Here is a 27,112-nt window from a genome sequence, read left to right on the forward strand (position 1 = left end):
TTTATTAGAATAGCAATGAATTAAACTTTAATGTTTAAAGCAAAGGTATGTCTCTTTCCTCTCACCCACTCCCATTTTACCAGGCAGATTGGTAATAGAAAAATAGATTTAACTCTATAACCTGCCAAATTGGCTATATTTGAGAATTTGCAGGATATGAATGCATTGGCTATCTGGGGAAAGGTCAGGAAATGGGGTATAGATGAGATCTGCTGGTGGTCTGCACTGCAGAACAAATCACTTTTGGGAGAGTGCTAACCTAAAACCCATTTTATAAACTGATTCAAAGGTTTTTATACATCTTCAGGGACATCTCTGGATCAGGAGATAAAACTCCTCTGCCTGTTCTTCAGAGATCCTTTCTAAAGGGTATCCAGAGAGATCTTTTATCTCTGATCTTGTTGATAAGCACCACAGCACTCAGAACATAAAATAAAGCCCCTTGGCTATTCTTTAAAAATAAAAGTGAGCATCACACACACCACAATGCTGGGGGGTGGGTGAATTGATTGGGGGGCCATATAGAGGTGGGTGGAAAGGCTGAATTTCCTACTGCCACACCCAAGCACTGCAGCATTAAAACATACAAACTCCTAGCAGCAGCCTGAACTGGCAGCCTGAACTCTAGGAAATGATTTTTCTTTTGATGCTGCTCTGTGTAACTGACAATATTGGGGTTTGAAAATTTATAAACAGTGATTGCCTTGGTTTAATCCTAGGTTGCCCAGTGTGGAGAAGGAAGTAAGAGTTGGGCTTTTTCTTTCTTTTTCTTCTTTTTTTGCAAGGGGTTTGCCTCCTATGTTTTTGTTTTGTTTTGGGTGAGGTGTTCTAGGTTTGTTTGTCTGAGAGGGGGGAGGAATCTACATGCAGCATAATTTTTTATTTGGTGAGATGGGTGTTTTGTCGTGCCCGCCCAAGGAAATTTCTTAGATTTCCAAATATACCCTCGCGCCCCAAAGGCTGCAGATTTCTGGGTTGACCTGTGGCAAACTATTACAGTAGTTCTTCTGTCTGTTGTGCACTGTATAAAGGGGGTGTGGTATACAAAAATACATGTGAAACTTAAATGGAAATGGGTTCAAAGCCAGATATTGAATTTATTTATTTTTAAACAGATATCCCAGGTTTACTGGCTTCATTCAGATAATATGTGATGCGTTGGTTTTCAAAATCTCCTGGAACACATTGCATAGAGATATTCTCGTTAGCAGAGGGGGGAAATCTTTTGTGCTTCTAAAATTTTACTGAAGCTTGCCAAAAGAGCTGAGTTTGAGAATGAGATGCAAGACTTGAAGCCGCTACCAATCTTGTTTCCTAATGAAGTAGAAACTACTGTTGTGAGCATTGGAACTAAAGGGCCAAGTTGCTAGAATTGCCACTATGAAACAAAGGCACTCAAGATTGGAATGAAGGAAACATAATAGCATGCCAATAAAATAGTCGGCTTTATTCAAAGCTTCAGTGACACAGAATTAAACAGGATCTATGCTGCTTCAATTGAGGACTGAGCCACTCGTGCAGAAAGACCACACTGTCTTATTCTGTGTTTAACGTTTGCTTTGAGAAACAATATTGGTGCACCATCTCTGTCCTCCAGAGGGAACCTAAATCAGAAAGTGAGGTTTTCAAGGAGACCTATGTGGTAAATAATATAATGGGATGTATATCCATATGTGTGTGTAACACACTCAAGTGGCCTCATATAACACCCTCCTCCATTAATGCAGATGTAGCATTATCTCAACCAACCGTTGCTTGGCTCTGCAAACACTTCTGATCATTGAAATGACACGGATGCTAGTACTGGACCATTTAAAGCAAGGGTGAGCAACCTGTTGTTCTTGCTGATGCCTGCATTACCTGGGTCTTCATATTGGCAGTAGGCACAGGCAGAATGATGGGCAGAGCTAGAGACTGTTGTAGCTCCTGTTGGGTTACTGGTGGTATTAATATTATACTAACCCTATTGTTTTGCTGCATTTTTTAAAAGACATAGTTTTGCTCTGTTCCCTTTGCTTTGGAGAACTGAAAAATTAAAAAAACGGTTGTTGTAACTAAAATAGTATGATTTTCAGGGTTAATCAGCTTAGGTACTATGTTTGTGCTGTTGGCCATGGATATGTTTGTGTTCCGTGTTTGGCACCATGGTTTTGTGACCAGAAAGGAAGAAATGTAAGATGCTAATAACTTGGGAGCTTTCGGAACTAGAAAAAGGAATACTTAGAAACAGTTGTAAGGAGCTTTTGTTCCAGAATTGGCCATTACCCAGGGGAAAAATAGTTTTTGATTTGGAAGCCATAAATAAGAGCATTTTCTAACCAGGTCTCACCCCCCTTTTTATCAACTGAACAAGGGAAAAGGAGGGGGGGAATAAAAAAGATGGAGCTACAGATGTTTCCTTGAGCTAGTGGTTCAGTTGCAGCTTAATCAGTGTCCGAATACATGAATATAGAACGCTTTTCGGTGGTATCCATCCACTTAGTATCAGAAAAACAAGATTTCCCTCTTTTCTGGTGTCTTGCTACTGATGGGAGCTCTTGGGCAGAGGACCCTCAGTGGCCCTGCTAACCTGGAAGAAGTGGAATATGCAAATTGATGATCTTGGCCTGCATCTGATCCTCTTGAAAGCAAAAATAATATCGCTGTCAAGATGATGCACCCTCTGCTGATCTGTGATGGCCCAGCCTTGCTATTTTTTGGAGCAGGCCACACCTTTTAACCAAACCGTCTGTGGCAGTTTTGATCTGGACTGGTAATTCACATCACTGTAGCTCAATGGTAAAGCACATGCACCACATGCCCAAGGACTCACCTTCTCCAGGTAGGGCTGGGAGAGACCCTGTCTAAATCCCTGGAGAACTGCCGGGCAGTGTGGAAAATACTAAACTAGCTTCCCATTGTATAAGGCAGTTGCTGTATTCCTTTATTTCAAAACTTTCACAACCCATGGCTTGAGGTGCGTACGTTGGAATCGGAAGTAGGCATTTTCCTTTTACAATTAAAAACAATAACCCTGGAATATACGTGGGAGGAATGTGCACACTGGTACCTCGGAGGTCGAATGGAATCCGTTCCGGAAGTCGGTTCGACTTCCAAAACGTTCGGAAACCAAGGCACAGCTTCCAATTGGCTGCAGGAAGCTCTGCAGCCAGTCGGAAGCCCCGTCAGACATTCAGGTTCCAAAGAACATTTGCAAAGTGGAACACTCACTTCCAGGTTTGCGGCGTTCGGGAGCCAAAATGTTCAATTTGCAAGGTGTTCGGGATCCAAGGTACGACTGTATTTATCAGTTATATTAGAAAGTATGCTCTGGTTTTTATTTTGTTAGCTCTTTGCGTTTCACATCTGGTGTTCTAAAGCTGAGACAGTACCGGGGGGGGGGGGATGAGACACCATGACATGGGACAGGGTCTTGAAACCAGTTTTATCCAGTGGCTGTTGGTATTTTCTCTTTCTCTGTGACAACTCTTGATATATTTCCGAACCTGCTGCCTCCAGCGAACTAAGGCACAATTTTCTCTAATCCATCTGCAATCCATGTACTGAAAGATTTCTAATACAGTAACAGGATGTAGCTGAAGAAGATATTACTGACAAAACAGGACTACTGTAGTCCATTTTCCCTGTAGTGAGACAATATTTTTCTGCAGGGCAATGAATTTGGGGTGTTCGCACGGGGAATAATATGCTATCCCCATGATGTTCATGTTTATTTTAAATGATTTATAAATTGCTTGATCATAGAGCTCTCTCAGCATTATACAAATAAAACTAAAGATAGAATACAGCTGAAAGTCAATTAGAAAATAATTATACATAAAACCATCATCATTAAAACAGATAAAATCAATAACATTTCTAAAACAAATATAGCATTCTGTGCGGGATTGCTGGGAAAGTTATTCTTTTTTTAAAAAAAAAATGTTCTTTTTTTCAAGCTCTACCAGAATGATCTACATGTGTGCAAGTATATCTTATATGGAGTGGTATATTACTCCATTTTTCTTTTAGACATGGACTCACTCACTAATAGAAGGAAAGATATCTTCTTCTTTTAAAAGCCTGGCCTAATTTGGGCTGTTTCCCTCCAACTGTTGAAGATTTTTGTTCATCTGTTTCCTATTTCTTCCATTCACTTATATTCCGACGCCTCCACTCTGGTACCCATAGCAACACTTGTTAATGCTAATGAAACTGCAGCATCTAAAAACTTCCGTGCTGAACAAAACTGTTCAATGTTGCAGTTAAATCCAGTTGCATTTCTGTCAGGCTTGGATTCCTGCAGTACCTGTTTGAAGTAAACTTGGATTACAAGATTTTGGTAACTTTCTGCTCTTCTGAAACCTACACTGTTGGATGCATTTATGCAGTGAAGCCTTGTATTTGGGTAGCAGCGAATGTCTGAGAAGATCGATACATGGCTCATGTAAAATTGACCCAGTTTAGCTGCAGGACGGAGTAGCCTTTTTGAAGTATTAAATTTGCATTCAGTATATCACTGCTGAATACTGAGGCTGATTGATCTGTGAGATGTGCTGTCTTGGAGCACATGGCTGCTCTGGCTAATTCCCATGTAGCAGTAATAGCATGTTAATGAGTGAAGTAACAGACAAATGACTCCCATGAACTTGAACAAAATGCTAATTCAGTTTATTAGGAAGATCTAAAGCATTTCACAAAACGTTCATGAATTTTACTCAACTGATACGTTTTCCCTCATCTTTTAGTCAGAAAGCTGGTTGCACCTATTATGCTGGTTTTTTAAAAATTCACTCAGCTTAGATATAGGAGACTATTTTCATACCTAGGAAATCCAAGTTCATGACATTGCACAAAAAATGTGAAATTTACTTGTGTCCTAGCCCTATTGCCCAGATGCTGAACAGTTTGATTATAGGAACTAGGATCTTCTCTGTCCTGCTTTTAAGAGCTGTGCCCACATTACGTAGAGCTGTTCATAATGTCAGATGTCAATGCATGTAGAATATAACATGTGTAACTCTGAAATACATAAAGTGTTGGACTCAGTGCACATAGGTGTTACTTAGATGTGTCCAAAATGCAGAGTTCAGGTGGACCCAGAGCCAGGGCAGGGGCAGCCACATCCCATATTGGTTTTCTGTGCTTTACCCCAGTATGTTAGACCAGCAGATGGTTGTTTAGGCATTTCATGCTACCTTGGCACAAATTAATTGGTCCCAACCTGTCCAGTAATGCCCACTATATTGCAAAAATACAATAAACAGGCACAGTTATATGGTAGCTTAGAAGTACTATAATTGTACTTTTCTTTTTCATGTTGTATGAAGCCTTTGGACTAGAGAAAATGATTTACAAGGTACTCTGACTTCATGGTGGCAACCCTAATTCAAAGTTGTGCCTAAAAGCATTGTCCTGCAACATCTTAGGGTGATATTTCAGAATATAAAGATAGATATCACCAGCCTAGACTAAATTGCTAATATTGCATATCTTGTTTAAGGCTTGTGTCTGCATCTCATGCAATTTTATATCTAGTGCATAGCAGCAGAGATCACAAGATAAATACTATCAGGCAGGCATACTGTTCTATTTTCTTTTTAGGTATTATTTTAGGATTTTGATTTTGTTTGAAAACCCCATCTCATTGTTCTACCTTGTTTTCTTGGCTGTATGTTTTTGTTGCTGCTCCATCCCTTCTTGTTTGGGGATTGTTGTCAAGTTTTTCAACTAATCTCCTCGTATTAGCCAGCTGTATTAATGAGATAATAAACCAGGCTTGTTGCTAATGAATTGATTCATTCAACTGCTGAATTTAATTAGAAAGACACTTAACATTCCAGCAGATGTTCTTATTTTGTTTGGGTACAGTTGTATTTCTACACAATGAGCTGACAGACCCATCAATGTCCATATCTATATGCCCTGCTCTTAAAGACTTGTGCCACAAATGTTATCATGCAGACACTAAGTCTATAAATTCCAGTATCATTGAGGATTGCAAGTATAGTGTCTCTTGCCTCGTTGAGACTAAAGAGAGTTCTTCAACAATGCTCTTGTCAATTTTATCATCAGCTAATCCTAACTCCACTTACCTGGGAGTAAGTTCTATTAAATTCAGCAGGACTTGCTTCTGAGTGAACATGGTTAGGCTTGAACTGCAAGTAACTTTCCTGTTCCAGACTGCTGTTCAAAGGTTATGCTAGTGAGACAAGTATGCAGGAAGTGTACCTTCCAAGTTTGGTCAGGAAGAAGAAGCCTATTCTATCCTTATCTACACGTATGCACATTTCCTTGTAGCACTGGAGTGTGTGTAAGACCCTTTTTCCGTTGAGGGCTGCATTCCAGGATGGCAGGGGGGAATAATTTGTTGGAGGCCTCATTCCAGAGTGAAAGGTAAATAGGGACACTCCCTTGTTGCCATTCCTTTCTCTCTTTCTGCATTTTGCTTTTCCTCCTGCTTGTAACCCACATGAACTCCAACCAAGAGCCTCAAGAAACTGGGCTAAGAGCTTCAGGTCCACTATCTGTGCTGCACGATGCATATCCTCCCTTTTCCCATTCTCCCATTGGTCATTTTGCTTTGGGATCCCAGGGCAAAGTGGAACATAAGGAGTTATCTCATACAAACTCTTACTTTTGGTTCAAATAGCTCAGCATTGTGTACACTCTCTGAGAGTGGCTTTTGGGGAGTTTAGGCAAGATTATTTTTCACCCCTATCTGGACATGCCATAGATCAGGGGTCTCCCTGATCCAGTGGGGCTCCTAGGCAGGTGCACCAGACTCTGACCTGCCATTTGAAAAAAAAAATCAAGCCTCTAGCTCTCCTAGAAAGTAAGTTATGGAGCAAAATGTGCAGGTACCTAAGCGATTTCTGTGAAATGAGAACGGTGTGGCTGCCTTGTATATATTTTCTGAAATGCTCCCTGCTGTTAGGCAGCAGAAGCATCAGTGTGCATTCACACATGTGTGATCTCCATAGCCAGGGCCAGCAGGACATAGTTGGCTTCCCACGGTTGTCAGAAATGGTTGTTGCTCTAATTTTGTGTTATGCCATGCCCTTTCCATGGCAGCCATTTGGTGACTGGTGCCTCCAGCACACTCACAAAATATGAGATGTGCCCTCTAGTCCAAACAGGTTGTCAACCCCTGCCACAGATTGAATTTGTGATGTGTTGCATGAGCTCTGCTACTAAGCTGTGACCCTTCTGTAGTGCTCTGCGAGGTGTCAATAACCAATATAAAAGGACAGCCGCGGCACATGCACTCATGCAAGAATGCAGCCTCTCATTTGCAAAGGGGGAAATATTTTTGCTGTATGTGGCCAAATCCTATCTTGGAATTTGCTTGTTAATCTTTGGAGACATTAAAGATGCAACACCTGATCTGGCTGTTCCTAACGGGAGCAGCAGAAACTGTCCATGTAGAACTTATTTTACATTTGACTTGTAGCCAAAGGTTTAGCATTTACCGGTAATCATTGGGTAAGCAGACCATACGTTTTTCCTGTGAAATGATTCTTGCCACTAGGATGTTGCAGAAGGCTGGCTTTTCAGATAGTTGTGTGCACTTTGCAGTTAGGCTACAAGCTTAATCTTATTTATGTCGGAGTAAGCCCCATGGAATTTAGTAGGACTTACTTCTGAGTGGACACAGTCAGGTATGCCCTGTAGGTCTGTATTTGCCCTCCATTGAAGTGAACTGGGAATTTTACATGTATGAGGTCTACATACCAGCCTGGGTTGATGTCACATTTATTACAAACTCCAAGCTGGCCAGACATGGTTTCTCTCCCCAGCTCTGCACCTAACACTGTAAGAAAGTAATATGCAATAAGTCTTTGATGCAAAACCAGCCATACAGGAAGTTCATTGCCACCCTTGGCTCATTTGGGAGCAAGGGCAGGATAGAAATTTAATAAAGAAACATCTTTCCATTCTTTTTCATTCCATCCTATAGAGTGCTGACTTTAAAAAATGATTGTTTTTGACACTGAGATAGACTAATATCATATCTTTGTAATGTATTATTATTATTTCTCTTTAGACCACGAAGACTACATTTTGGAGCCACTTTCTCTGCCAGAAAGTCCAGGTGGCATTTCTGCTGTAGAAGGTTCTCCATCTGTGCCTTGTATATTCTGTGAAGAATATTCTCCTGTATCAGAACAAAACCAACTTCTGAAGCACATGATTATAGAGCACAAGCTTGTCATTGCAGATGTCAGGCTAGTAGCAGATTTTCGGAGGTATGTAGTTCTTGCTTAAAATTTCATAAAGCAACCTAGGACAGAAAATGTCCAGGAAACTAGAACTGGTATATATTGAAACAACCAAAACATAGGATAAAGTTCCCAATTATGCAAAAGAAAACAGACAGATCCCAAAAAAACAGTGAAAGGGAGGCTGAAGGGGGGGGTGTCCGAAGGAAAATGAATTGATATTTATTTATGTATATTAGTAACTTTGTATTAATGCAACTGTGTGTTTTTGTAATATTTTGTTTAAGTTGTCTGTTGTTGCTTCTGTTTTTTCTGTTTTTTTATTTTTTAGGGACACGGGTAGTGCTGTGGGTTAAACCACAGAGCCTAGGGCTTGCCGATCAGAAGGTCGGCGGTTCAAATCCCCGTGACGGGGTGAGGTCCCTGCTCCTGCCAACCTAGCAGTTTGAAAGCACATCAAAGTGCAAAGATAAATAGGTACCGCTCCGGCAGGAAGGTGAACAGCATTTCCGTGTGCTGCTCTGGTTCACCTGAAAGTGGCTTAGTCATGCTGGCCATGTGACCCGGAAGCTGTACGCCGGCTCCCTCAGCCAGTAAAGTGAGATGAGCGCCGCAACCCCAGAGTCATCTGCGACTGGACCTAACAGTCAGGGGTCCCTCTACATACATGTTTAATATATTAAGCAGTATAGAAATTAAATAATCAATTAATCAATGTTTTATGATGCAGCAGGATAGATACATTTTTGTATATAAATAAAAGGCAATTTTGCTAGATATTAATGTAAGAAACTGAGCCTTGGATGAGAGAGCTGGACCCAGGGACTGTAGAAACAAGGCTGGAACATTCCAGAGCAGTGAATGTGTGTGTGCTGCAAAGGAATCCCAAACTTCAAAAATTTGGGAGTAAATCATTCTGCAAAAGTAGCCCTGATCATGGCACATAAACAGATGCATCAGCCTTTTGGGGACTGGAATGAGAGTTGAGAACCTTAAGGGAGGCAGATCTTTGCGTTGACCAAACTGCTTCCTTTTTTTTTTTGTTTTGGAGCTCGGGCCTTTATATTAAGTTCTCCAGATCGGTTGTTGTTTCTTATAAGCCTGTCAAAACTTGTCTATCCATCTCTATGAGCTGATTCATACAAGTATAGATCACTTTCCTTATGGAAGAGGAAACCCATGTAATAAAATGGACAGGTAGAAAGAAATGGCGAATCCACTCCTGAAATGTCCTTTTCATTGTCTTTCCATGGTAAACTATAGATCATGATAACTCAGTTGAACTTCCTTCCCTTAATAAGTATTGCATGTTGCAGTTGACATGTGATGACCACGCCCTTCTGGAAAGGCATTGGCCTCAATGCTAATTGCATATTCTAATTACTAAAGTTCTAGAAGTTCCTATGCCAATAGCTGTGATGACTGGGGCCACAGTTTGCCCATCCCTGAACTACAGCCTATGTTAAATAAACCAATATGCCTGCTCCTCATCAATATGTGCTTTTCAAGGTGCACATGTTTTCTCTAATTGACAAGCCTTATTCAAAACATTAAATGCTGTTGCTTAGCAATTTCACATAGCACACATTCCAGTCTGTACATATGTTCTTTATGTTGCTATCTTCTTTCCACTTTGGTATCTGCAAAGCTGCTATGTGTGTCTGGCTTCAGATGGCAAAGATCAAGACCTTTTCTGCACTCAGTTTTTACCATGCATGTATCAGTAGGCCTGATTTGAGACGACTGGTGTGCACCAAAAATGAATGGGATCATTTTTCCCCGCTGTAAATGGTTCAAAGAAGACTGAAATGCATAAACTCACAGTTGCATAGATTACTTGTGAGTGGAACCGAGTGATCATCTGTCCCCATGTCAGACTCAATGGTTTTATTTTTCCAAGAGACTAAAGAATGGTCACTCAGGAAAGGTGATCTATAAATAAATGCTTCCACATATAAACATCCAGGTGAGTTCAGGGGTGGAGCAAGGGGCGTGTGTTGGGGGTGCTTTGCCCTGAGTGCCACCCTGGAGGGGGTGACACTCGGCGCGCGCCCCTCCCACAATGCCCAAGCCGAGCCCTGCTGCCCAGTAAAAAGCGTGTGTCAGCCACTGATGCCCCTCCTTGGTCCACCCCTCGCCTCCGCCCGCAGCTGGAAGCGGCAAAGCGCGCACTGAGCAGGTTTGTGAGCAAGCTGCGGAGCGAGGCTGCCTCGTTCCGCGGCTTGTTCGCAGTTTGCTGGCACTGCCACTCCATAGCGCACATGCACAGCGTTGCTACATGACACGCATGCGTTGTACATGGCGACACATGCGTCGTATGTAACGACGCTGCACATGCTTGCTACAGAGCAACACCCCGCCCCCGGGTGCCCCCTGGTTTGCCGCTCCGGGTGGCCAAGTAGCTTCCTTCGCCACTGGGTGAGTTGCCATGGCCTGGTTCATTTCATTTCAGTACTGTATATTTAAGGCAACTGATTGAATGTGGCAAACAAATGAGAGAAGAATTGATGATAAAGCGGAGTCAGTGTGAGTGGTGATGCTGTTGGCAGATCTGAGGAAGGTCAAAAGGGAAGGCTGGCAGCTTCATCTTGGACATGTTGAGTCTGAGATGGTGATGAGAACAGTATCAGACAAGCAGGTAGAGACATGCAGGATTGGATGGAAGGAGAGAACTCTGAAGTAGAGAGGTATGCCTGGGTGTCATGAACAAGCATATAGGTCAGGTTAGGGAGCCTCTGGGCTCTGGGATCCTAACTAGGTCTGGCACAGGTCCCAAATTCCCCCAAGACCACTTACAACATTGGGTAGAGGTTCAGCAGCCAATGAGCAAAGCAGGAATGGCCTTGAAGACTCTCAAGTGAGGCTTGTTGTCACTGCCTGTCGGTGGCGACTTCAAGCCTGCTGGGTTTGGCTGCACTACAAAGTTTCCATTGGGTGAAAATAGGGTTTAAAGTTGGCACTGGTCTGCATTGACTTCAGGCAGTGCTAGGACCTTCATTTGCAGTGTGATATGAATTCAAACCACACTACATACCACAGAGGGGAAAAATGCGTCCCACCTGTCAAAATGGTCGCCCATGGGTGGAGAATCCAGGATCCAGTCCAGAGCTGCAAAAGGTTCTCCAAAGGTGAAATTTCGTAGTTTGGATGCAACACTAAGGATGGTTTGCTGAACAAGAAACTATCGTTTGCTTTCCCCCACCACCTCTGCGAGTACACAGCTGCAATCCCAAATGCCTCGGTGGTGTTTGAGGACCAGCACAGCCCCACTGCATCACCAGTTATCAGAGGCAAAGGGATTTGTGAAGCTTCTCGGATGAATTCTCAGCCATACAGCATCAGCTCAGAGGGAAATCTCCATGCCACTTTTGTCTTTAGTGATTACCCAGCAGAACCAGACAGTTCTTGTTCGATTTCTGGCTCCTGAGAGAACCTCGGACATGCAGATCAATGATTACAACTTTACATCATGTAAAGTGAACTATTTCCATGGACTTTTTTATGCTTGCAAACATTAGCGTCTGCATTGCACCTGGAAATAATGGAAGCCAGCAACTCTTTGAGATCCGTTCCCTACCTGCCACTCCTCTTAGACCGGGGGTCAGCAACCTGCGGCTCCGGAGCCGCATGCGGCTCTCTGACAGGTCTCCCGCGGCTCCGGCATGCCCCCTTTCAATGCCCTTTCAATAATAATTAAATGGTTATCGGCAAAAAAAAGGGCCAAAAAAACCAGGAATAATCCGTATCAACGTTGAACAGCTGGGCAGTCTTTCTCAGCCCTCTCGGGGTTCCCGAGGACAGACCCAAGATTGATGTCCACCTTGACCACTCCCAGAGAGAGGAAGCGACTTCTTCACACCAATAAGCGTGTGGGGAGGGCTGAGCTTTTACCACCTCGGCGTGCCGATTGGCAGGACAGATCGCCCGCCTTGGCGCATAGGCTCGGAGCCGGGGCCTTACCGCCGAGGTAGCCACTAAGGATGAAGGTGGGAGGCGGGCACGGGAGAGCGATGCTTCGTCCGGCCAATGAGCCGCCGGGATGCCTGTTCCTGTTTGAGGGGAACATGCCAATGAGGGTGGCGTTAGGGCGGGGAGAAGAAGGAGCTGGGCTTTGCGAGTTATCAAGAGAGAGAGAGAGAAAAGAGTCGGGATAATAAAGGCGGCGGGAGGTGGCGGCGGCGATTGTAGCGGCCCCTGTTCTGAGCGGCCCCTGTTGGGCGGAATCCTTTTCAAAGCGGCCGCGCGGAGGGCGGACCAGGCGTCGCCGTGATGGGAGGGCGGTGATGGTCGCCGACAGGATGAAGTAGACCTGCTTTGGGGCGGCGGCGGCGAAAATGTCCGGGCTGCTTCTGAAACCTCCGCCAACCGGTGCTTCGCCAGCGCTCGCTGCGGGCAGTGTACATGCTCAAGACGGCCCCAAGGGCGGCTCGGGGGCCCGGAGGCCGGCGCGCTGCAGTGCCTGGTGTGATTTCCCCCAAAAAACCTGTTTTTTGCTTTTTGGCTTTTTGCCTTGCTCTCCCACCCCCCTCTCTTTTTCTTCCTCCCCTCCTTTTTTAATCCAAGGGGAGAAATCCCATTTTTAAAACAAACAAACAAACACCCCCCACAGCTGCTGCAGCCACTCTATTTGAATTTTTATTATTACCCTTTTCTCCCTCTATCCCCCCTTTTTCTTTTCTCTTCCCCTTTTGTTTTTGTTTTCAAAAAAAGGAAAAAGAAGAAAAAGATTTCCCCCCTTTATTTTTATTTTTTAAACTACTACATATTTTTAATAGATATTCTCCCCACCCCACCCCACCCCCAATTTATATTTTTCCACCCCACTTTTCCATTCCCACCCCCCCTTTTTCTTTCTTTATTAGTTCGCTTGCCAACCTATCTTAGAGGGGGAAGCCCTCTCTCCCACCCACCACAACCCCCAAAAAACAACTTTGAGCTGAACCCCAAAAAACGGGGGTAGATCACTGCTGAAAGTAGATCACAGTTTCTTGGGAGTTGGCCACCCCTGGTATAACTACTGTAATAAAGCACTGCTATAATTATATATAATTTCCCTAAAATTTTGGTTTCATTCGCCTTTCTGTGCTGAAATGTCACAACCTGAACGACCATGGCTTGCCCCCCCCCCTAGTTTTGATCCTGGGTACGCCCCTGAGTCAATGCAAAAAAGTAATAACTTATTCTTGTTGTTTTTACTAATTATACTTTGCATTGGCTCCTATACGTTATTTATTATTATTGCATTAAGGTAAGAAACAATATATGCAGCGTTATATTTGTTTTAAATGTCGCAATGGTTTTGCGGCTCCCAGTTGTTGTTTTTCCCTTTGGAAACGGGTCCAAGTGGCTCTTTGTGTCTTAAAGGTTGCAGACCCCTGTCTTAGACCCTTCCCTCAACACCTGTGCCCACTATTGAACTGAAGGCACGCGCTTTTGGTTCATTAAGACGCTTGATTGATGAGCAAGGAAAACAGCTGAAAGCAATAACTTTTGTTAGGGTGTAACAGGGACTTGAAAGCCAATGCCAGAAACCAGGAAATGTGATACTAACAGGCGGCTATTTGCTTCTTTAAAAGTACCTGTATACATAGTCAATATGTAGGACTATTGGCACTGTAGTGTTCAACTTCTCTGTCAGCTTTCTGTGCCTATGTTGCATTTCATCCCATCCCATCCCATGAGGACAGTTTGTTTTTCTTGCTCTAGTGTTTTCAAATGCAGAAGTTTCCTTCTTTCATGAGAATGCCATATGGCAGCACATGGTACTAGGGCACAGAGCTGGCTCTAACTGAGCTTCTTGATATTTGCTTGGATGGAATAATGTATTTTACTTTCAAGTTGGATAATTAAACTACTAATCAGGTCTCAGTATTCATGCAGCATACATTTTTCTAGAGACTTGTGACCAAGCATGCACAAAGCACCCATTTATGTTTTGGTAAGTATCAAGTTTTAAAGCCAAGTAATAAGACGAAAAGAATCTAGGGCAAATAAAATCCGTATAAAAAGTTAGCTTATTCAGCACCGTAAGCTTGCTATGTTTTTCGTTTTTTTTTTTTAATCAAACACTAGTCATTGTGTCTGGTTTCTTCATACAAGCTGAACATTTGAAATTACCTGGTTAATGGATTTCCGATTTCCAACTTATCTGTACTGGGAAGATTGTTCTGGCTAAATAGAAAAATCGCCCTATTTGAAAAATGACCTCTACAAAAGACTGGTAGCAATGAGTGGCTCAGGTATCCAAATGCTGCAACAAGAATTGCATTTTAAGAGTGTAATGAAACGAACAACAGTTTGGGAAGTGTTTTGTAACATAGCTGCCTGCATTTTTGCTTCCCCCCTTTTTTTTTTAAAGATATGCATTGTACTGGAAGAAAAGATTCTCAGAGCAACCCATTACAGACTTCTGTTGTGTGATAAGAACAAATTCTGAAGCAACTTTAGGTGAGTGTGTTGTTAATGTAGCCTGCACAGGCCTGGTTTGCAAAATTTCCCACAATCTGCCATTGGACCACCAATTTTGTTGGGACACTTTTTTGCTGAACTGTATCAGATGCTGAACCACTCTTGTTGTGAGCTTGAGTTCAACAGATTATTTGATTCACTTTAAAATACAAAGAGCGAGTGTCAAGCATTATATCTTGGACTATAAGCTTGTGGGCAATGCCTGTGTTGATTTTTGTACATCTTGCATACATCATCATCATTATCTATACTTGGGGCCAAAGGATGATTATGATAGAATGCTAGGGAAGGAGCCCTCTGCAGTAATATTATAGATTTTCCCATATTAGCTATAACATTTCTGAAGTGCTCCATTTCACTGATTAGAGGTTTATAAGGGTGGCTATAGTAGCTTTGACTGTCAAATAAAATTATAAACCTCTAAATAACTGCTATGAGACACAATCAGTTTGGCACCCTGCTTCTGGCCTAGCATCAGGTATTCATTTTTTTAAAGAGGAGAGAAAAATCTTGGCAGTTGTATAATGCCGTTCAGCTGCAAGAAATGGAGAGTCTAAAGAAAAAGAGGCATAACAAGAGCTTCAGGCATTTTAAACTGATGCTGGTTCCTCTACCTGTCTGCCTGGAAGATTGGGGTGAGAAGACCAGTTCAGCCTGTTCTGAGTACAAAGACAGAATGCAGATTTTTTCTTTCTTTTTCTTTTGGAGAATTCTTTCCATACCAAGCAGTGTGTACAGTTACTCCCTTAATGTATGAAATATGCAGAGGCTGCATTTGGATGTTACAGTGAACCATAGGTTCTGAAGCTGGCTTGTTTCAACAAGCTATAGCTAATATTTATCACAGGTAAGGACTGAAAGTAGTGCTAAACTGTGACTAATAAAAATGAAATGGAAACCTTCAGATTTCTTCATGGAGTAGTAATTGGGAGAGGTGTTTATTACACCATGGTTTATTGTGACATTTGAATGCAGCCAGACACGAGACCTAGGGCTGATTATCCTTGTCCAGTAAAATCTAACGGCATACCCTGGTGGGCTTCTCGTTATATTCATGGATTTGCTTCTGGTTGGAGCATAACTGCCAACATGACTAGGAAATTTCTGAACAGACCCCTTAGAAAGAACATTTGTCTTAAATGGATAGAATTACCACTTGCATCTTTCCCCCTCTCTCAATGACTTAATATAACTCAAACCTGTATTACATTAAAAAGCTTAATGTATCGACCTAAGTGTTCTCCTGACATTTGATCTGTAATCTTTTAACAGAGGAACAAGACAATTACTTCCTTTTATGTGATGCTTTGCCTGAAGACAGAACACTGAGGGAGAAACTTCAGCAACAAAGGCTGGTAAGGTGGTGTTGCATGTGACCATCCGGAAGCATGAAATGAACTGCACAAAAAATGAGGATTTAATTTAATTTAATTCCCAGGTTTCCTCTTTCAGTAATAATGAAGTTGATCTTCAACAGTTAACTTAACAGTTCCAGTAAGCTTAGTAGGACTTACTTCTTTAAAGCAGACCCTCCAAGTGTCCCTATTTTCCAGGGACAGTCCCTGATTTAGAGAAGCCATCCCAGTTTCTGATTTGATCCCGGAATGTCCCACTTTTTTTAGGAAGTCCCTATTTTCAATCGAGAAACGTTGGAGGGTATGGAGTTATGCGACCCCTGAGCCATCTGTAGACAGCCCTGTATAAGGAAGTTTTTTAAATGTTTAATGTTTTATTATGGGTTTTTTTGTATGTTGGAAGCCACCCAGAGTGCCTGTGGCAACCCAGTCAGATGGACAGTGTATAGTAGTAGTAGTAGTAGTAGTAGTAATAATAATAATAATAATAATAATAAATGAAATGAAATTTTGGAGGCTATGTTTAAAGGTGTGCTGAAAATTGACTCAGAAGAATCCAAGGATGCAGTTTTGAATACAAAGCATATGTTATATGTTTGTCCACAATAGTAAAGATTCTTCACCTGGGATTCTGATCTCTCCGCAGCACTGCCCAATCCTACTTAGTGAGCCTGTTACAGTGGTACCCCGCAAGACGAAATTAATTCGTTCTGCGAGTCATTTCGTATTGCGAAAAATTCGTCTTGCGAAGCACGACCATAGGAATGCATAGGAATGCATAGGAATTAAATTCCCATAGGAATGCATTGAAATTTTCGTCTTGCGAAGCACGACCATAGAAAAATTCGTCTTGCGAGTCACCCTTTCGTTAGCGAATGCCTTTCGTCTAGCGAGTTTTTCGTTGTGCGAGGCATTCGTCTTGCGAGGTACCACTGTATTGATAAATCTCTGGTCTTCCTTCAACAAAGGAATTGTAGAAATCCACCAGCTGAGCATTCCCAGAGACAGCTGAATGTGTTTATCAGCCATGGCTTCTTATTTGCAGAGCTATCCAACATCAGAAGAAGCAAAATAAATAGGAACCTCTTGAAAGGGGGGCAGCTGCTAGATAAAGGTCCTTCTGCTCTTTTTGCTCTCTTTGAACTGATTCACACATGCATATATCTCTGAGTTTCTAGGGCTCTTGCCATCTTATCGCTTAATGACTCAACAGCTGAAGGGGAGGCACTGTTCAGTGACAGTTCAAAAGCAGGCCTTTAAAACCTTGCTGTGGATCTTGCATAAAGCAAGCCCTAAAATGGCACCTCCGCAGTGAAACTTTCTTCTCGTTAAGTTGTTTTGGAGATGTGAAAGCTGCATGGGAAGTGTGTGTTCTTTCACACATACCACTTTTTGCAGCTGCCGAGAAGCAGACATGCATAGGTAAGCTCAACCTGCAAAGCAGTTCTAGCAGGTTGTCTAATTTCCTCAAAAATAAACCAATTCCCAGAACAACTGAAGCTTACCACAGAGGGGTAGCCAATGCAGTGCCCTTTAGGTGTTGCTGGTTACAGCTTATGTAATATTTAGTCATTGGCCCGTTGTTGTTGTTGTTGTTGTTGTTGTTGTTAAGCTGCCTGTTCCTCTGCCGAGGTGCTTAAAGGGTGTGAGGGTGAAGAAATAGGGATCTTTAAAAAAGAAAAGAGCTGACTTACTCAGATTCATAGCCCTGGGGCACCAAATAACTGTTTTTTCCCCGGTGATGTAGAATGTGTTGAGGGTTTTTAGTTCTACAACATTTTTAATCTTGAGCTCTTTATATCTCCTGCGCTGTGAGGAGAAACCTAAGTATCTTCAAGTTCCAGTTTCCTCACTCCAGGTCTTCCGTTACTTGTGTAAAATATAAATGATTTCTTGCTTCAATCTCTCTCGTGGAAAAGATACACCTAGACTCTATTAACTCAGTTCTCTTGCCTGAAGCAATTTGCAGCTTCATACTATGAACACTCAGCAGTAAAATGCAGCTTTTATTTAAATTGGAGGAGAAAATTCCTAGAAATAGATACAAAAAATGTTTTTTTAAGTGTTCTGGGAGACCTGTTAGGAATCTTGTTGTTTAGTCGTTTAGTCATGTCCGACTATTCGTGACCCCATGGACCAGAGAATGCCAGGCACTCCTGTCTTCCACTGCCTCCCACAGTTTGGTCAGGCTCATGTTGAGAGCTTCGAGAACACTGTCCAACCATCTCGTCCTCTGTCATCCCCTTCTCCTTGTGCCCTCAATCTTTCCCAACATCAGGGTCTTTTCCAGGGAGTCTCTTCTCATGAGGTGGCCAAAGTATTGGAGCTTCAGCTTCAGGATCTGTCCTTCCAGTGAGCACTCAGGGATGATTTCCTTAAGAATGGATAGGTTTGATCTTCTTGCAGTCCATGGGACTCTCAAGAGTCTCCTCCAGCACCATAATTCAAAAGCATCAATTCTTCGGCAATCAGCCTTCTTTATGGTCCAGCTCTCACTTCCATACATCACTACTGGGAAAACCATAGCTTTAACTATATGGACCATTGTCAGCAAGGTGATGTCTCTGCTTTTTAAGATGCTGTCTAGGTTTGTCATTGCTTTTCTCCCAAGAAGCAGGCGTCTTAATTTTGTGACTGCTGTCACCATCTGCAGTGATCATGGAACCCAAGAAAGTAAATTCTCTCACTGCCTTTGTGATAAAATGTTTTGCTTTGGTTTAAGCTTTAAACCTATATTACAGTATTTAAGGTTAAAAAAAATATTGCTCCTTTTATTCACATGGGTGCACTTATACATCAAGGAGCCATTGATGATCATATTGATTTATTGAGGCTAAAATCTTTGCGTTATGCAAAGTGAGTCCATCAATCCTGGTGTCATCCAAATTCTCATTTTGGGAGGTGCAAATACATTTTCTCCAGTTTTCATTTGAACTACACTGGATTAGACCAGCCTTCAGGTCTTCCTGTTTTGCCTGTTATTCTTCCTTCATGCTGTGTGAACATTTGAACCTAATCGTCAGCGAGAAAACCATGTTTTCAAATGAATCAAGTGCCTGTGTTGCTCATTAGCTGATAATGAGAGACAATGGAAAACTGCTAGGAATAATTTACAATGAAGCTATTTTCAAAAACGAATGTGATTGCATGTGTTGTTTTTCTTCCTGCTCAACAGAGAGAGAATCTGGAGCAACAGCAGCGAGAGAGAAATGACACCGAATTTCACGGTGCATGCATGTTCTGCGATAAAGAGTTTACTGGTAACAGGTTAGCGATGAACGTTTGACTACGCTTTTTCATCCTCATGAAGATCCCAATCCTATGCAAATGGGGGAAATGGAAATGTCACCATAAGGGTTTGGTACTGATGTGGCTGTTGCCTACAGGTAGCCCAGTGTAAGAAAAGTGCTGGTGGAAAGACCAAAGGGTCCATACAGTCCAACATCCCATTTCACACATGCCCATCAAGTAGCTAAGGCAGTGGTGGAAATTTTGTAGTCCAGCCACATCTGGAAGGCCACAGCCTCTCTCATCCCTGATGATTGGCCATGCTGGCTGGGGCTGATGGGTTTGGGAGTCCATGAGCAACTTGGGCGAGGCACAGGTTCCCTACCACTGAGCTAAGCCACAATGCTTTGGAACAAGGATTTAGCCATCATGACTAATGGCTATTGATAGATCTATTGTCCATGACTTCATCCCCTTTCAAAGCCTCGTAAGCCATTGGCCATCATCACATCATGTGCAGCGAAATCCATAAAAAAGAAGCGTAAAGAATTCCTTTGTTTTGCCTGTCCTGAATCAAAGTCATTAGTTGACTGGCATTCTAGCTGACTATGCCATTAGTTGACACGGGCACACGGCTCACTTTCAGTCTGACATACCATAGTTGTTGGACCAGAATTGTTATGGATGAATTAGTGGATCTGTGAATTAGTTGATCTCAGTGGCCTGCTTTGCACATCACTTTAAACCACAGTTAGGGTTAACTATACTGTCAAGGTGTTGTGCAGTATACTGGGCTAAAATCTTGGACACGTTGCCATGGTTTGACTTGGTATTATGTCTGAACCTGGGTTTGTGACTTGTCTTTCAAAATAAACCACAATCTGTAACCACGATTTTTTGGCCTGTGGTTTTAGCCCTGGGCACCAGCATGCTGCACATTCATCTTTAAAACATAGTTAACTGTGTGCAAACCAAGCCCATCACACTTTTTAGTGGTGGGAATATTCTCCTCTTCTAGTTTTGCATTCGCTCTTTCCCATCACCTACTTGGTTCTAAAAAATGAATTTGATTTATGTACTTGTTTTGCATGCCAAGGTTCTTTCTTTTTTTAAAAAAAAGGTGTGTGGATTTGTCTTGTTTTGCTACCATTCAGGAGGCACCAAGGTGGACCGACAGGCACATGCCCATAGAAGCCTTCTTGGGTGTCTGCAAGATCCCTTCCCCAACCCTGGTATTAGGCCTGAAAGGATCATTTTGTTGTGACCAATAGAATAATTTGGGAGGGGAGCCATGTTCAGTTTATCCAGTTTGCAGAGGTGCCCCTGGGCACTGAAAGGTTGGCAATCTCTGCAAAGCATTAATATATTCTCCCATTTCTATTCAAATGGTGCCCCCGGTGAGTAATTAGAGTATTGGTTAAAATTAGCGATTCTTTTTGGTTTCAAGCAGGCAGGTCAGGTTGTGAAATGCTGCAGTGAGGCGGTGATAAATCTGAGATGTAAATTTTCCCATTTAGTTACACACAACTGCTTTCGCTGCTGGGAAAGCTGCAACTTATTCAGTGTGGGTTTTATAGGGGTGAAATCCACATTTTCTTCAGTTAAGTGGAAATAATTTGTCTAGCCGCCAAAAAAAAAAGAAACAGTACAGTTACTTAGTTGCGGTTTTATACTATTTTAAGTGTTCCGAGTACAGAGAGCACTTCAGACAGACTCTTTGGGCTTTCTTCCTCTCTCCATGTTGGCCTCTGCAGGGAAAAGAAGAACACTTACAAAGGGGAGAAAGGACATTTATTTTTAGTGGTGCTCCTTAAACCATAGCACCAGCCTCTTTCTCCCCCCCACAACCCACCAACCCAAAGAGCCATGTTTTGAAGCTGTCGTAAAAGTATGTTAAAGGAACTAATGCTCTGCTTGAATTCTTCCTTTGTAGATCAGACCTTTTCAATCACATGGCAAATGATCATGCATTCAATGTTGGGCTGCCAGATAACATTGTACACTGTGAGGAGTTTTTGGAACTTTTACAGAAGAAACTAGACAGGTACGCTAAGTAGCCCAGTTTACGGAAAGACTGGATGTGATAATTGTAACAAATATGTTAGTGGACACGAGAGACTCTGTATATTGTTTTGGGAATTCTTCACATCATTATCTTCACCTAAACCATTCCTCTTTGAGCCCAGGTCCCATAGCTTTTGTATATCAGGGTTGGAAAGAGCAGTAGTGTCACTTATACAATGATTTAGGATGCTTCCAGACGTGCGTTCATTGTGGAACCAGTGCAGTTTTTTACAAACACGGTTTTGTCTTCATCAAAATGCTTAGCCCAAACCATACTTTCCTTAACATTAATCTGAATTTCCCCTTACCACAGAAAATCCACTAAATAAAAACAACCCGTTGTACATCCAGTCACTACTGAAAAGGAGGTGGAGAGGATGCCAACTTGCTTCTTGCATTTAAAAAAAACAACTTTGGAATTAAATCAATAGTAAGGAGCAGTTCGATTATCTCTGAATTGTGTTTATGAAAAAAAGAGCTTGATGTATAGGTAGGTCCTTGAGTATTCAGAAGCAACTGACTCAGTTGGTAGAAAATGGATTTTTAAAAGCTTATAAAAGGGAGCCTGGGAATTGAATAAGTAACATTGTTTCATAGTTCTATGGATGAATTAACAGTAAAAGTTGGAGATGGTCTCTAAATGCAATCTCTGACTAATCTGGGCACCCGAAGGCAGGAAATATGTGTGTTTGTGATGGTTGGAGAGAGGGCAGTATTTTTACTTACCAATGCAATATGCTAACATGTTTAAATGTTCTTCAAATCAGTTCAGTTACATTGATCTGTGAATCATGCAGCCACGCAAAGGGTCCTTGTGATTCTTGCTCAGGCATCAGAATGAGATAGATGGGAATCTGATCAATCAGCATTATATTAATGCCAAGCAGAGTCACTCTGCCCAAAGCTATCTGTAGCATGACTTACTAAGGTTCTTCCACACTGTAACACTCCTGCAATAAGCAATCTTTAAAATAATATTCTTGCCATATGAAGTCAATCCATTTTTTCTGTGTTGAAGGGCATTTTCATCCAGTACCAAATGATGCCAACAGCTAAAGCTCAGTAGCTCTGCCTGTTGTGCTTGCAGTGGTTTATGCTTTGAAACATTTTTTGTTATTGCATAAATTTTGTTGTATGTTTTTTTATATATTCTTTGCCTCCATGGCTGCAGAACTTGTTTATTCCAGTGTCAAATACTGTACAAGGATACAATACAGAAAATATATAAAAGTTATTGTAAACATGTAAAAAAAAAAAAGCTTAGTAGTACCAATAAATCAGCAGTCATATAAATTCTACAAGCCCAAACCACCAATAATTCCCCCCAAAAAAGATTTAATTTTATATTTTCACTACATCAGTAGGCAGTGGCGGTTCCTTTAACACAAGGGATTAATGTTTTTTCTCTGGTGAGCCAATTCTGAATCTGCTCTCCCCCCTCCAAGGACAAATTTTAAAAATGTGTGGGGTCACCTACCTGTCAATCAACTGACATTGGGCAATGTTTCTCTTTTGAAAGTGCACTCCCATTGTGCCTTCAAGTAATCATAGAATCATAGAATTGTTGTTAGAAGGGTCTTCTAATCCAACCCTCTGCAATGCAGCTATTTTTTGTCCAAGGTGGGGCTCTCGAACCCACGAACCTGAGATTGAGTTGACGGGCGCAAATGCCGAATAAACACCTATCTATCTATCTATCTATCTATCTGAGATTGAGTCTCATGCTCTACCATCTGAGCTATGCCAGCTCCTGCAGGGTGCTCCAAGATTATGAGGCAGTTTGCATCGAAACAGCTACTGAAACAGAGCATTAACACATGCCTTAAGTCTTATAATTCAGCATATGCTCCTGAAAACCTCAAACTGCCTGGATCGGGGGTGGGGGGTGTCTTTATCTCTTTAAATTTATCTAACCATGCTTTCTCAAAGAAAGCTACTGTCATCATAGTTACTTGAGGTAACTGGCTGGTTCCTTACAGTAATGTCCCTAGCACCAGTTTGTAATTTTATTTGTTTATTTTTAATCTTAGCTTGCAGTGTTTGTACTGTGAAAAAACCTTTCGAGATAAGAACACACTCAAGGATCACATGAGAAAGAAGCAGCATCGCAGAATCAATGCCAAAAACAGAGAATACGACAGATTTTATATAATTAATTATCTGGTAAGGTGGTGTATATGCAACATTTCATTGAATGACAGTGCCATCATCTATATGTCAACTCATTTTTTTTTAGTTCACTGGAACTTCCTACCTAGTAAGAATGTCTGAAATTGCAGACTGATTTGCAAATTGTATGCATGATGCCATCAAACTGAATCAGGTTTAAGTCTCACCAGTTTTAAATCAATGGGATGCAAGAGCTTTGCCAGCTGAGAAGCTTGACGACGATACCAGGAAAGGTTCTAGAACAGATAATTAAACAGTCAGTCTGTGAGCACTTGAAAAAGGATGCTATGATTACTAAAACCCAGCATGGGTTTCTCAAAAACAAGTCATGCCACACAAATCTCTCTCTCTCTCTCTCCCTCTCCCTCTCTTTTTCTCTCTCTTTGATAGAGTTCCAGTTACAGGTGGGTAGCCGTGTTGGTCTGCCATAGTCAAAACAAAATAAAAAATAAAAATAATATAAAAAATAAAAATAAAAAATGTGCATGCACACGAAAGCTCACACCAAGAACAAACTTAGTTGGGCTCTAAGGTGCTACTGGAAAGAATTTTTTATTTTGTTTTGATAGAGTTAAAAGCTTGGTGGATCAGGGAAATGCTGCAGACATAGTATATCTTGATTTCAGTAAGGTTTTTGACGAAGTCTTTCATGATATTCTTTCGGAGAAGCTGGTAAATTGTGGAGTGGCGAGGTAACTGTTGCTCTTGCTTGTTCTTTGGCCAAGTTACAAAACTAGCATTTCATTGTGGCCAAGAAACGGAAATGCCTCTTTCAGCCAAGGTGAATGGGCATGTTTTTAAATCCCCCCCCGAATGTTAACAATTGGGGGGACGACGACAGGTCAACACCAACAGTGTCTACCCTACTGATCATAGGGCCCAGGATGGTGGATACTGAGCAGGGCTTTTTAAGTATTTTGGTCCCAAGGCATTGGAGGTGTTATACTGCAGTGCTAACATTCTGATACCTGGTATCTCACTGGCATTTCACTAAGGCTGAATTAGTTTCCCAGCCACTATTAAAGCTTTCCCTTTCTCTTTAACTGAATGTGGACTGATATAATTGAAATGACAGATGTGTAGCCTCTCTCGTTCATTATTGCACACCCTGAAGCATTTGGAGGTCATGAACCAGCTCTTCAAAACCATGTTTGATTTTTCTAAGAAGACAGAAATGTAATGCTATTGCCTTATAAGAGTGTTTTTATTGGGCAGTAAATATTGTATAAAACTCAAGAGTTACTGTAATAGCAGTAATAATTTTTCTAGCATTGCCGGTGTTCTAGAATTTCACTTAATGGGATTATTTGTGCCTTATGGCTAGGAGATCCTGTGTGCCAGTTACTCTAAAGCAGTTTTCTGTGTCACAGTTTATTGTTGTTGTTCATTAAACTTATATTTTGCCATTCATTGGAAGGCCACAAGGCAATTTACAAATTTACACGTTTAACTGGCCTGGCTTGCTTTAAGCCTGTCTGAGGGGCTATTCACAAAGTTTAGGTGTGTTTGCAATATGCCAGGACACAGGAGCAAGTCTGAGGCTTGTGTAACCCCACCAACCACCTGGAATAAGAAGAGGTAAATGAGCATGGGGGAAGGAGGAGACTGCCTGGCCCCTGGGCTCACCCTTCTGCCATACTACATGAGTGCCTGTGTGCCTATGCAGTTAATGAAATGGTCCTGCTAATAAAGACTTTTAATTCCAGTAGTGGAGAGCAAGCCCAAGCCATTGGGCAGTTTGCTTCTGTAATTCTCCTGCAATGAACTTGTTGAAAGAGGTAAAATTCCTGTTGCTTTTGGTATTGCTGGAAATTACTTAAAACCTGATGTAGCCTAAAAAAATCTAAAGCTTTTGTCTATTCTTAACTTGGGGTCACTTGATATCATTAGGTAAAAAGGTTTTTTAAAAAGGTAAAGGACCCCTGGATGGTTAAGTCCAGTCAAAGGCGACTATGGGGTTGCGGCACTCATCTTGCTTTCAGGCCGGCGTTTGTCCACAGACAGCTTTCCAGGTCATGTGGCCAGCATGACTAAACCGCTTCTGGTGCAACGGAACACTGTGACTGAAGCCAGAGCGCATGGAAACGCCGTTTACCTTCCTGCCACAGCAGTACCTATTTATCTACTTGCACTGGCATGCTTTCAAACTGCTAGGTTGGCAGGAACTGGGACAAAGCAACAGGAGCTCCCCCCGTCGTGGGGATTCGAACCGCTGACCTTCTGATTGGCGAGCCCAAGAGGCTCAGTGGTTTAGACTACAGTGCCACCCATGTCCCCACTTGATCCCATTATACTGTAAGTGGCTAGGGAAGAGAACTCTTCCGCTGCCACCCCCTTCCCACCCCCATTTATTAGCTTTTCATTAAAAAGCTAGCCACTAATATGCTTGACATGACCACTTTCATGGGAGGCCGCATGGTACTATGAAGGGGATGTGTGGTGAGAGGAGTGTTAATGTGAGGTAATCTCACTATCCCGGTAACGTTAATTAATCTGGCTGCCGCACTTGGAGAGTTTACCCTCGAGAGCAGCATCTCTGAATTAATTACAGGATCCAAATTCCCTAATCTGTAGTGACATCTTGTTACAGGCTGTTCTAACAAATGTATGTCTGTGCGCCATTTACCTGACACGCTGTAGCAGCTTTGATGCAGCTATGGGACTGGTCTTTTGTGTTTGTTGTGTGTGTTTTCATTTGCTATAAAATATTGCAATAGGATCGTTGTAGATTTGTCAAGACTCCATTTTAATCTCTTGTCTCCATGACTTTTCTGTGTTATTATTTAATAAGGAACAAGGGTAGGACATGTCAACATACCTAGAAGTGGTAATAACTAACACTGTGTCTGAAGGACCTACAATGTTGTGTGAATAAGGCGAAAGCCCTTTAAAGTAAAATGCCACCTGGCTACTCCTGATCTAAGCATCTAGCTAATAATACACTTATCGTTAGAGTACCAGTAGCTAGATGATGCTTTACTATTAGTTTCAACATTTTCCCTTACTCCTCAGCATTGTAGCTCCTTCAAACATAATGGCCCTTCTGTCTTCCCCACCCCCAGAAAAAAACATGCATTGCCAGAAAAGGATATAAAATAAAAGTGGGTCGTATCTGTGGCACTCCAATTTACCCAGGGTCACATCTTGACAAAGAGTCAGAATTTTAACATAATCCAGCCCAATATTAGATTTTGTGTCAGGCTCAAACACTCAAACAGTGTTAAAGGTGGCACAGACATAATTCTGTCAATTTGGCCCTAGAAATCCTCATGATACATATTTTTAGTTAAATATTTATTGTATTTATGTATTACCTGATATATACACTACCCCTTGGGGGACAGTTGACCCTTCAAGGTGGTGTGCAAAATTACACAAAATATAACAGTTTTAAAAACAAAATAAACATAATGTATACTACCAAACCAGTCAGTTTAGGCTTTTGTGACAGGCTAACAGTAAAAATAAATAAACAAGTAAGTGCCTGCAGTACATTTTCCCATAATAAAACAACAGTATCTTAACTCTAACAAGCTAATACAAGGAAGCAAATGTTTTACTGTAAATGTAACAATGTAAGCCATGCAGGTTAAAACTTATTCCAACTGGTTTTGGGAACTGACTATT

The 27,112-nt window shown here is 41.9% G+C and overlaps 1 protein-coding gene across 1 annotated transcript in view; it reads left to right on the plus strand.

Moving 5' to 3' along the window:
• The window catches only part of ZNF277 (zinc finger protein 277), a 38,192-nt gene that overhangs the window by 5,842 nt on the left and 5,238 nt on the right, over nt 1–27,112 (plus strand). The window contains exons 2-7 of the mRNA XM_033162301.1: nt 8,027–8,228; nt 14,560–14,648; nt 15,942–16,024; nt 19,200–19,291; nt 21,186–21,296; nt 23,347–23,479. Of these exons, the coding sequence (XP_033018192.1) occupies nt 8,027–8,228; nt 14,560–14,648; nt 15,942–16,024; nt 19,200–19,291; nt 21,186–21,296; nt 23,347–23,479 (710 nt within the window). The remainder of the gene's footprint in view (nt 1–8,026; nt 8,229–14,559; nt 14,649–15,941; nt 16,025–19,199; nt 19,292–21,185; nt 21,297–23,346; nt 23,480–27,112) is intronic.

The sequence above is a fragment of the Lacerta agilis genome, chromosome 10 (genome assembly GCF_009819535.1).
Source record: "Lacerta agilis isolate rLacAgi1 chromosome 10, rLacAgi1.pri, whole genome shotgun sequence".
Taxonomy (NCBI): Eukaryota; Metazoa; Chordata; class Lepidosauria; order Squamata; family Lacertidae; genus Lacerta; species Lacerta agilis.